At 43.3% G+C, this 12,910-nt stretch overlaps 1 protein-coding gene across 1 annotated transcript in view; it reads left to right on the top strand.

Moving 5' to 3' along the window:
* The window catches only part of PITRM1 (pitrilysin metallopeptidase 1), a 354,406-nt gene that overhangs the window by 122,211 nt on the left and 219,285 nt on the right, over nucleotides 1-12,910 (top strand). Inside the window, exon 13 of the mRNA XM_086941520.1 lies at nucleotides 11,582-11,716. Coding sequence (XP_086797646.1) covers nucleotides 11,582-11,716 — 135 coding nt within the window. The remainder of the gene's footprint in view (nucleotides 1-11,581; nucleotides 11,717-12,910) is intronic.

Genomic DNA, 12,910 nt, shown 5'->3' with positions numbered 1-12,910 from the left:
CATCAAGGAGGACATCATCCAGTGACTGATTGTTTTTAAGAAGTTTATGCGTGTTAAATATGTATACCATGTTGTATTGGTCAAACATTGGGTGAATCAGTGCTTTTCCTATGGAAACTAGATCCTAACTACCTACTGGCGACTGCCACTAGGATATCTATATATAGCTTTATCTCAAAGGTTATAGGGACCTTAAATTTAGGCTGACATTTCACTCACAAAAAAACAGAGAAATTGAACCCTTACAATTAGTGAGCGAACTAAAACTCGAGTCCCTGCATCGCACTGCTTACGACCTCACATATTACACCACTCATGACATGGTCAATGGTATCGCTGATGTCTGAATTGACATCACCGATGACATCATTCTCAGAATCCCTGAGGCAGAAGAAGAGGCCTTTTCCGTTCCAGAGTCCAATTCTGAACTCGAGAACAATTTTGAGTCAGAAGACATGCCTCCAGGATAGGGATCCGTGAGTACAGAAGACCCTTTGCCACTCAAAACCTTATCTAAAAAGCATATGGCTATGGCACCACGTCTGCCTATGTGCCAAGGTCAGCACCGAGTCATGGTTTCCGAAGCCCCACCTTCTGCCTTTGCACAGAAACAGATAGTCAAGCCTTCTGCACCGCCAAAATCATCTTCGGTAATGAAACCCTCTAGTTCGAAGGACAAATCTGGTTCGGAGCCGAAACACTGTGGTTCGAAGGACAAATCTGGTTCGGAGCTGAAACCCTGTGGTTCGAAGGACAAATCTGGCACTAAGCTGAAACCTTCCCCTCCTAAAAGCAAATCTATCTCAGCACCGAAATCAAAGGAAAGCCTATTCGAGCCTCCCGAACCAATTTTAGACCTTCTTAAAGCTAAATTGGATCCTAAGCAAATGAAGATTTATATCTATCCTGATACAGGACATATTTCTGCTAAAACAGCAGCCAATCGCAAACCTCCTAAAGAGGACCCCACATATAAAATCCCTCTGAAGTAGAAAAAGGACTTCGCTACCAGCCCTGTTTATCCTGCACTGCAACCCTCTCCACCATCTTCTCCACATTGACCCCAGGACACCCCCACGCCGCACGGCTCGCCAGCTGAGGCCACCGGTTCGCCCCTGACCTCGGCACCCCCTCGCTACTGCTCGTTTTTCACCGCTGTTGCCCTCAGTGTTCCTGCTTTGTTTTGTAAATTACTTTCTTTTCCTGTTATCGCTTTATTGTATTATTCGTTGGTATAGTACCCTGGTGTCCGGACTCAAGCAACTGGTCAACACCCCCACCCACTACGCCGGCCACACGCTTGACCCAGTCTTCTCCTCCAGCCAGCACATCTCCTTCAGCCACTCCACCGGACTGACCACAGCTGCGTCCACTTCAGCTTCAGGAGAACAACGACCCACCACCACCCACAACTGGTTCCCCGCAGGAGCTGGAACAAGATCACCGCCGACCAGCTCACCACCTCCCTCAGCCAGAACCCTCCCGCCAGCGCAGTGGACCCCAACGAAGCAGCCCGCATCTTCACACAGTGGCTCACCAACTGCGCCGACGACCTCGCACCACTGAAGAACCCTCCCAGCAGACTCAGCAACAAAAAAGTCTCGTGGTTCACCGACTAACTCAAAACATCCAGAAAAACTGCTGCACCCTTAAAAAAGCCTGGCGCCACGACCAGACTACAGAAAACATGACTGCCCTCAAGAACGCCACCCGCACACACCACCAGCTGATCCGCACCACCAAAAGGGCAGCATTCAAAGAACGACTGGATAACAACTGTGTTGGGATCTATGCTCAATGGATCTTCACTCAATAGAACTCTGTTAGTTGCTAGGTGCTCAGAATGTTATGTCTTGAGGTTGTGCCAGTAAGAAGAAGCTGGAGAAGGAGCTGGAGGTCTCTTCATGTATGCTGAATAAATTGAACTTGTTTATCTTCTATCAAACCGTGTGGACCCCTCTTTACATTGGCGACGAGGCGGAGAAGCTCTGGCAGGGGACAGAGTACCCCCAAATCACCAAATAGATTTAGATGATGAATCACGTCACCTTACTTCTTTTGTGACTCCGCTAGAAGCCTTTAGGTATTGCAGGATGCCTTTTGGCCTGGCATCTCCTTCGGCAGTATTTCAAAGAGTAATGCAGAAGGTTTTAGCTCGTGTGGAGAATGTCTTGTGTTTTCAAGATGATGTATTGGTTGTTGGGAAAGATTGCGAACACCATGATAAAGTTTTGACCGAGGTATTGGTGCGAATGGAAAAGAATGGATTAACTATAAAGAAAGAAAAGTGTCAACTTAAACGTGACTGTGTGACTTACTTGGGTCATGAAATATCTGGTCTGGGAATTAAACCTAAGAAGAGCATAGTTTCTGCGATCAACAATGCTCCTACACCTACTTGTAAAGATCAGCTTAGATCGTTTTTAGGCTTAGCCGAATATTGTTCGAAATTTATTAGGGGTTTTGCTGATGTTGTAGAACCCTTAAGATTGCTAATGAAGAATGGTGTTGTATTCAAATGGAGTGAAAGCTGTGAGGAGGCGTTTAAAAGTGTGAAAGATGGTATATTGCATGCACCGACCTTGGGTCATTTTGATGTTCGGGCCAAAACTTTGGTAACTACAGATACAAGTAGTGTGGGGCTTGGAGCAGTGTTGACTCAAATTTCTGGTGGAGTTGAAAGAATCATTCGATTCGCTTCTAGGAGGCTTCAAGGAGCGGAAACTTCTTATTCAGTAATTGAGAGAGAAGCTCTTGCTTGTACTTGGAGTATCAAGCATTTCAGGTATTTTCTGTGGGGTTTACCTTTTAGGATAAGGACAGATCATAAGCCCCTGGTGCATTTGTTCAAAGGTGGTAGAGACCTAGAAGGAAATGTTACTCCTAGAATATCGAAGTGGATTCTGTCAGTCATAAAGTACAATTTTGATATGGAATACGTCAAGGGTGGGAAAAATGTAGTTGCGGATTATTTGTCTAGGATGCCAGTTGATGTGGTGTCTGAGGAGTTTGTGGGTGATGAATTTAGTGCCAGTTGCAATGAAATTTTGGCATTTGATAGTCGAGTGGGAAGGTGCTATGTGTGATGATCATCTATTAAAAATAGTTATGGATAATGTGTCTGGTGGTTGGTCCAAAGAGTCTTGTGGTGATGTTCGGTTAAAAGGTTTTTTTCATGTGGAGGGAGAATTGAGTGTTGCGGAAGGAAAATTGTGGCGTAGAAATAGATTGGTTCCACCATGCAGTCTTAGAACTAAAATTATGAGCTTAGCACATGAAGGCCATTTGGGTCGTAATATGACAAAGAGAAGAATTCGTGAATCTTACTGGTGGCCAGGCATGGATGGGGAAATTGACGAAATTGTAAAGAATTGTCATGCATGTGCAAGTAGCCACAAGACCAAAGTGGTCAGACAACCTCCCCTCCAATGTGTTGAGTTTCCAGCACATCCGTGGGAGAAATTAACTACAGATTATTTTGGGTCCAATTCATAGACTGGGCGTGCGTAACAGGTTTTTGATGGTACTTGAGGATTATCATTCAAAATGGTTTGTGGTGGAGTCCACTGAGTTTATTGATACTAGAAGACTTATTGGGTTTCTGGAGAGAGCGTTCTTGAATGAAGGGATTCCGAAAACTTTAGTGTCAGATAACGGTGTGCAATTGGTTTCTAGGGAGATGAAGGAGTTCCTGGATGGAATGGGAGTTTGTCATGAAAGGGTGGCGTTATTCAGGCCACAGGCTAACGGATTGGTGGAAAGAGTGAACAGGTTGTTAATGGAAAATATTCAATTGCCTCTTGCTAATGGTTTGACTTGGTCTGACGAACTAAAAAAAAAATGATGTGGTCCTACAGAGTTACCCCGCACTCCGTTACTGGTGTTTCACCGTTTGTTTCTCTTAAAGGTCGTGAGCCAGGTGTGAACGAGGTTCCAGGTTGGTTGAGAAGCAGGGAGTGTGTATGGGTCTATCGCAGGGGAGTGAAGTATGGCGTTGACAAACAGCAAGGTGATTCTGCTCTGTCGTATAACTTGAGAATGAGGGTACGTGAGAATGATTTCAAAGTGGGTGATTGGGTTGTGACAAGGAAGGGTGGATTTGTGGTTAAAGATGACAGCAAATTCTCTCAACCTATGCAAATCAAGTGTGTCAAAAGAATAGTTCTTATTTTGACAGATGGTTCTGCTTGGAGCTGTGGTAATGTTGTGAAGTGTTCTGCTTCTTAATGCATTTTTGTTCTTCCATGTAACTGCATTATTATTGTTCATGTTGTATTTCTTTTATTATTTGTAATGGGGGAGATGTGTTGGGATCTATGATCAATGGATCTACACTCAATAGAACTCTCTGTTAGTTGCTAGGTGCTCAGAATGTTATGTCTTGAGGTTGTGCCAGTAAGAAGAAGCTGGAGAAGGAGCTGGAGGTCTCTTCATGTATGCTGAATAAATTGAACTTGTTTATCTTCTATCAAACCGTGTGGACCCCTCTTTACAAACACCCACAACAGCAAGGAACTCTTCAGCATCGTCAAAGAGCTCTCCAACCCCAGTGCCGGAAACAAGGACATCACTCCCTCGCAAGACCTCTGCGACTCACTCGCCTCCTCCTTCCACCGCAAGATCGCCGACATACACAACAGCTTCGGCGCACCAACCACGCACCCAACCACTGAACCATCACCCGCCGCCACCACCACCCTCTGCGCCTGGATCCCGGTCAGCACCGAAGACCCCACCCGCACGATGAACACCATCCACTCCGGATCCCAACCGACCCCAGCCCCTACCACGTCTTCAACAAGGCCGACTCCACCATCACACCCCAACTCCGGGACATCATCAACCTCTCCTTCAACACCGCCACCTTCCCGGAGAGCTGGAAGCATGCAGAGCTCAGCGCCCTCCTGAAGAAACTGACAGCGGACCTCACCGACCTCAAGAACTTCCGCCCCATCTCTCTCCTCCCTTTTCCTGCCAAAGTCATTGAGAAGACCGTCAACAAACAGCTCGCCGCCTTCCTCGAGACGAACGGATCCCTCGACCCCCTCACAGTCCGGTTTCAGAGCCAACCACAGCACCGAGACCGCCCTCATCGCAGCCACCGACGACATCAGATCCCTGCTCGACAACGGGGAAACAGCTGCCCTCATCCTCCTGAACCTCTCTGCAGCTTTCGACACTGTCTGCAAGTGCACCCGAATACAGCGCCTCAGACACATCGGAATCCAAGAAAAGGCACTGGAATGGATCATCTCGTTCCTCACCGGAAGAACCCAAAGAGTCCGCCTCCCCCCGGTCATATCCACGGCCACCGAAGTCATCTATGGCATGCCACAAGGATCCTCACTCAGCCCCACTCTCTTAAACATCTACATGAGCCCCCTCGCAGCCATCGCACGGCAACACAACCTGAACATCATCTCCTACGCCGATGACACCCAGCTGATCCTCTCCTTCACCAACAACCCCGCCACTGCCAGAGCCAACGTCCAGGAAGGAATGAAAGACGTCGCAGAGTGGATGAAGACCAGCTGCCTGAAACTGAACTCAGACAAGACGGAAGTCCTCATCCTGGGATCATCCCCGTCCGCCTGGGACGACTCCTGGTGGCCCCCCGCCCTGGGCACCACCCCCAAGCCAACGGACCACGCACGAAACCTGGGCTTCATCCTGGACTCCTCCCTCTCGATGACCAGACAAGTCAACGCCGTCTCTTCATCCTATTTCAACACCCTGCGCATGCTCCGTAAGATCTTCCGATGGATCCCCACCGAAACCAGGAAGACGGTCACCCAGGCACTTGTCACCAGCCGACTGAACTACGGGAACACCCTCTACGCGGGAACCACTGCCAAGCTACAGAAGAGACTCCAGCGCATACAGAACGCCTCCGCACGAATCATCCTGGACGTCCCCCGCCACAACCACATCTCCGTCCACCTGAGAGACCTGCACTGGCTCCCCCTCGGCAAGAGGATCACGTTCAGACTCCTCACCCACGCACACAAGGCTCTCCACGACCTGGGCCCCAAGGCCCCAACAACCAACCCACCTTCTACACGCCCACCCGCCAGCTGCGATCGACCAGCGTCGCCCTCACCACCGTACAACGCATTCGCAGAGCCACCGCCGGAGGAAGATCCTTCTCCTACCTGGCGGCCAAGACATGGCTCCCTCACCTGATTTATTTAACACCTGTCGGGGAAAGACTTCAGCAGTTAATCCCCGTTTGACAATGGCAGTCCATAACATCTGACAAATGGGTGACCAATCTTATCTGACATGGTTATTGCCTTGAGCTTACCACCAATCCTCCAAATATTCCACCTCGTACTCACAAACTGTCATCAGACCACTTAGTTACTCAACCAAGGAGTGCAAACGCTCTTCGAAAAGGGAGCCATAGAACCTGTTCCATTAAAGTACCAATGTTCAGGAGTTTACTCTCTCTACCTTCTAATCTCCAAAAAGGACGGCTCCTTGAGACCAATTTTAGATCTGAGTGTTAAACCAGTACATACTGTTAGAACATTTCCATATGTCAACTCTTCAACAGGTGCTTCCAATTCTACAGCAAGGCGATTTTATGTCCACACTAGACTTAAAAGATGCATACTTTCACATTACGGTCCACCCAGCTCATTCTAAATATCTCAGATATCTTATAACAGGCAAACACTAGCAGTTCAAAGTACTCCCATTCAGACTAACTACTGCTCCCAGAGTGTTTACCAAACGTATTGTGCATCCCAGAAGACAACAAATTCACAACTTCCCTCTACTTAGACGACTGGCTCATCAAAGCCTGGCACACTCCAGAAGTGTCCAAAACACACTCCGATCACGCTAAACCTACTCCATCAATTGGGCTTCATGGTCAACACGCAATAGTGCCTTTACAAATACAGTCTTATCTGGGACATCTGCTCAACACTCGCATGCCTCTAGCCTCTCTTAGTCCAGCCAGAATTCACAATATTCAAACTCTGTTATCACAGTTTTAAGCTAATCAAACCTTACCAGCCACAACTTTTATGCAACTGTTAGAGATGATGGCGTCCTGCATTGCAATAGTGCCTCATGCAAGACTACACATGTGCCTCTACAAGAATGCTTAGCCCGTCAGTAGAATCTGTCACCGGGTCAATTAACCGATGTAGTGTTGTTAGACAGCAACACCCATAGTTCTCTGCATTGGTGGAACCCACAAAATTTATCAAAAGCCCGGCCCTTCATCAACCATGTCCCACAGATTGTGCTAACAGCAGGCACATCCCTCACAGTTTGGGGTGCCCATCTCCATGATTACACAATTCAGGGTCTCTGGGACAACCAGCACAAACGTCTCCAAATCAACTATCTAGAGCGTCTAGCAGTATTTCTAGCGCTGAAATCTTTTCAGTCTCATCTCGTAGGCAAAGTTGTCCTAGTTCGCATGGACATGACAGCCATGTACTATGTACAAAAACAAGGGGGGGGGGACACTCTCTCCAGTTGTCACACCTCCTCAGACTATCTGGAGCTGGGCAATTCATCACAAAATTAATCTCCTGGCCGAACACCTTCCAGGAGTCAACAATCAAATTGGCGACTGACTCAGCAGAAGGAGGCAGCAAATATACAAGTGGGAACTTCATCCCCAAGTTATCCTTCCATACTTCCTAAAATAGGGATTCCCACAAATAGATCTGTTCGCCACGGGGGACAACGCATAATGCCCAAACTTCGCCTCTAGGTTCCCACACCCTCCATCCAAAGCAGTGCGCTATATATCAATTGGTCAAGGATATTTGCCTACGCTTTTGCACCTCTCCCATTCCTTCAGTTTCTGGTTTGAAAGCTCATATTAAAATTAGAGAGGGACTTAAAACACAATTTGTGATCCATGATAACCATCTACATACATAGGGACCCTGTAGGACCTGCTATAATGTGTAAAGATCAAAGGAATGCTCAGTCATTCTCTCTGACTATATCCCATTAATAAACTTTCTCTAAATAGCAGATTCGTGCTCTTATCACTTTCCATATGATCCCCGTGCTATATTAGCACATACAAACACGGACTAAAAAACCTTTCCAAAATGGCCAATCTTTTTTCAGCATGAATAACAGCATGTCCGCCTTCTATTTCCATTACCTATCTATATGAGCCTATTCCGATATGAAGGGTTGTTCTTATTCCTGAAATGTAAACACTTCGGAGGAACTTGTTTTGCCCTTCTAATTTTCCCTTTCATGATTATACACCAAGTATATTGCTTTTCAAATACCCTTACGAAACGCGAAATTTTTCGCAACTAATATGTCCAATGCTCTTCCGGCTTTACTTCCGGTTCACTCGATTCAAATAAACGAGTGCTCGCCATAGTTTCCCACGCAACAGGATTTTTCTGCCACATAACGGCACCTCCGTGAAGACGCCTAAGACCTCAGGAGATTTACCTCCAAGTAAATGTACCTAGAATGAAACTACACCCTCGCGTCTTCCTCTCCTTTGTTTGGTAATGTAGAAGCCATGCGCAATATAATGCAGTTTAATCAGACTCCTGTGACGACAGTGCATTTTATGCATTGCGTAAGAATCCCCAACGGCAAATAAACGCCAGCTTGTGCCATACTTCACATTTCTTTAAAATAGGATACTTTGCCGATTTAAACCAGAACATCCTCTTCAAAATCCACAGTTTAGAAATTCTGCCCACACACCCGGTTTGATGCATGTATGTCTTGGCATAAAAGAGCCATACACACCCCTTACGCTAAAACCTCTTTTGGTATATTATCATCTTTTGCTCCTTTAAAATCCCCTTTTGTAAGAAATAAGGAATCCCTAGGTTTGCCTGGATACCTAGCCTATCGCAGTGCTCCAATATACTTGCCTTTTCGAACTAGTACCTTTCTTAAATATGCCTGAACAATAGTATCATCTAAGCTGTATAATGCGCTTCCCGCCTTAGTATTTTTGCCGAAAATTAGACCTTTAGCAAAGCAGACCAGACTCGTATGTAAAAAATGAAAATTATTTTAAACATCCAAGCCCAAATACCTGGCTAAATATAAGCCTGAAAAATCAGTTAAATAAATCTTTATTAAAATAAAACAGTACGTGTCACCTTGAATGTAAAAACACAACAATCTTATTATATGAAAGGTTTCTTCTAAAATGGATTATTGTTTTTTGGGGGTAAAAAATGAAATATTGGATCCTTTGGTAAATAATGAATGAATTGAATAGCTCTGCTTAAACTGCAAACCCAGTACTGTTCGGTATCACATATATATACAACATATTGTGATGTGATGTTTTTATAATATGAAATGTCGAATTTTTTTAAATAATGAATTGTAAGAATGATGTATTTCCCTTACAGATTGTATAACTCCAGTAACCTGTGTTGTCGTATACACATTATGATGTAAATTAGAGAATTTAACAATGTACAAACGAAATTGAAATAGGTATTTTTTGTTTACCCTCTCTCTAGAACACACATGAGATCTTCTGAACACTGATGGCTTTGGGTGTCCCATATATTTTTGTTCCTTTTTCACTCCCCACTCTTTTTCTTTTCTCTTCTTCTCTCTGAAATAACTTCTTAAGACCAATGAATAAGGTACCTTGGTAACACTACAAACCATCTAACTTAGAATATCTGTTTACCAATGAATGCAGGTCAACATTGATATTTGCTTGCAGTCTTTGTCCGTTTCTAAGATCTGCAATTTCTTAAGACTTTGGTGAACTAATAAGATCACTTAAACACAAAATATTTTGCTTCGCTGTTTCCCCTCCCCTATCACTCACCTTGCACTTTTCGGTTATTTACTTGCACTTAATCACACTTTTTATTGGGGTCAAGTAACTCAACTGGCACTCTCTATTGAAACATACATACATCTTTCTTTATTCTTACAGCCTTGAGAAAGCCCTGGCGCCAATCGCCAAAGAGGGCGAAACACGTGTCGGCTGTCAATGCTCGAATTTGCACCAATAAAAAATTGTCTTTTTCAAAACTGGAGCGACCTTATCATTTGAAGTGGCATCTTTATTTCATGAATACAGGATTCAACCTTTGAACAATATGTATATAATAATCGAAAACATACTCTCCTATTCTTAAAACTGTTCAATTTCTAAAACTCTAAAGGTCCAGAGTTTTGAGTAGGTTTCCTTTGCCTTCATAAAATCTAGTGAAAACAGATATAGCTCTGGAATCCTTGGGCCTTTTTCTTTAATTTGTTATGACTTCATGAAGGAGAGTTGGTGAGCTTCAGGCATTAACCCTAAAAGAACCCTTCTTTCATCTTCATAAAGATAGGGCAGTTCTTCGCACCAACCCAAAATTCATCCCTAAAGTAGTTACTGCTTTTCATCTTAACCAATCAGTTGAGTTACCTGTGTTGTTCCCTCAACCTGAATCTGTAGCAGAACGAGCTCTTTACACACTTGATGTAAGAAGAGCGTTATTGTATTATGTTGAAAGGGCAAAAGATTTTCATAAAACAAAGCAACTGTTGCATTTGCACCAACTCACAAGGGCAATCCTATCTCTAAATCTGGCATTTCCAGATGGATTGTTAAATGCATTCAAACTTTTTATTACAAAGCTAAAAGAACTTTTTACCCCGTAGAGCGCATTTCACTTGCAAAATAGCATCTATGGCCTTTTTAGGTAACATTCCTACATGGTCTACACCACATACATTTACCAAACACGGGAGAATACTGCTATATGGTCTATGCAAAGCATGTGTATCTACAGCACACATGCGTCGGATGGATTATGTTGTTTACCCAGTAATCATCTGTTCTTGGGATGAAGAGCTGTAGATTCACATACACCCTCCCACCTCCCTTGACACCTGTAGTTGTTGCATTTCTCATTATTTACATTACATACGCATGGACATCTCTTTACTACACTTGCTTATTCCATTCTCACCCTCTTGCGGGAAAACAATCAAACAATGGAATCGATGCCCATGCCCACTATCACCGAAAGGAGGAGTCACCTTACTTTGTGACTGGAAAGACTTCTTCGAAGAAAAACAACTTGCAAACATCTGGACCCAACACTAGATGGCAGATGTGTGCAAAGCATGTGAATCTACAGCTCTACATGCCAAGAACAGATGCTTACTGGGTAAGTAACCTAATCCATATATAGTTCATATATGTTCCCAATTATTGCCTTCCATGAAGCTCCTGTACTATTCTATGAAAATAGTGCGCTGATTTTTTTTTTTTTTTAGTTTAAAAATGTTACTGGAGGATAGAGCTGCATGTATTTTTTTCCATCTTGCTACTTTTGTGTCCTAAGTTTACCATAAAGATGTAGCTATCACACAAGTTGGCCAAGGGCAGACCTATTGTTTTGCCATTACTTGTTGTTTTTGAGTATACATTTTACTTTCAGGGTCTATTCAAAGGTATGCTAATGATCGTTTTGATTTGTACATGTGTAGTTTGGAAATGGACTGAGCACACTGGTACGTCCTATAACTACCCGCGTGCTTCTAGCGATTAAATGGTTGAAACCTCACTCTTGATTTTATTCTTGTTTTGTTCTCTTTCCAGTTTATAGCTTCTTGCTGGAATCATGATGGGGATCCTGTTGATCTTTTGGAAATTGGCGATAAAGTGAGCGAATTCAGAAGGTGTATTGCGGAAAATCCCAATTTCCTTCAAGAAAAAGTCAAACGGTACTTTAAGGTACATAAAATGTTGTTTATATTTTTACATCTAATGCACACAGTTTTATGAATCACAAACATATTAGTGGCAGATCACTTAGGTGCATCAAATAGCAGCGACTAGAAGTACTTTTGGTCACGTGTAAATCTTCCTTGCATATGAAGTATGCCCCGTTCGGGAATATCCTCTATGAAAAGCTACCTGCCAAGACACTTGACGGAGTGCACAAAAACCTATGTACTTTGGTCACCTTCTTGATGTGTAAAATGTGAGTAGAACCATATATATATATATATATATATATAGATAGATAGATAGATAGATAGATAGATAGAGATATATATATTTAGATATATATATATTTAGATATATATATATTTAGATATTATTTACGAGATGCATCTTTTACCATTTAGTCTACAAAATGTAACTTTCAACAAATTTAAATGACAAAACTTAATAGTGACTCAATCAATTATGACTTTTTCAAGCAAAGTATAGAAGACCAGCTTTAAAGACATTATTTTAAGGATTTCAGAGCATTTCCTTTTATTTGATTGGTATAAACTAAAAGAACAACTTAATGTGAAATCTTATACAATTCTTGTACTAATGCCTGTTTACTTAAAAATGGTAGGGCTTTAGTGAAAAAGAATGACTGACCCAAAGACCAATCAAGAAAGCTAGTAAAAGTTTGCTCTTTTTCAGGCCTCCTGTACCTGGACGGATAATATTTGGCAGTCATTAGAAAGCCTTTCTATAAGCTAGGCACTGTTGTCTGAATCCCGAACTCTCAATGTTCTAGTCACCAAAATAGGATCATTATGACATTTTCATAGAGAATTTCTTCCAACTTCAACTTAACCTAATTGGTACTGCATGAGGAGGTGTTTTCACATGTATGACTCTAGTTTAGCATTATGGAAGAATGTTCAAAGACTAACTTTGGAAGACTGTATTGTATTGCTTTGGTGGGGGGGTAGCTTCCTTGACTCCTGTACTCCTAAATATGGTGTAGAAATAGCCCAGAAATCCATATTATTTACTGTCTTGTTGGAAACCGGTTATGCGTCTATTTCTTCATCTTTGACCTGTGCCAAAGAGCTCGTCAGCTTTGTGCCTGAAGTTAAGACCTATGAGCATGTAATGTTTTGCGGTGAGAACACAGTTGTGTGTCATGGTTCGAGTCTACAGTTTTTGCATTGGTCCTTT

The sequence above is a fragment of the Lissotriton vulgaris genome, chromosome 10 (assembly GCF_964263255.1).
Source record: "Lissotriton vulgaris chromosome 10, aLisVul1.2, whole genome shotgun sequence".
Lineage (NCBI taxonomy): Eukaryota > Metazoa > Chordata > Amphibia > Caudata > Salamandridae > Lissotriton > Lissotriton vulgaris.
Note: the sequence above shows the minus strand (reverse complement) of the source record. Positions and strands in the feature narration are given on the sequence as shown.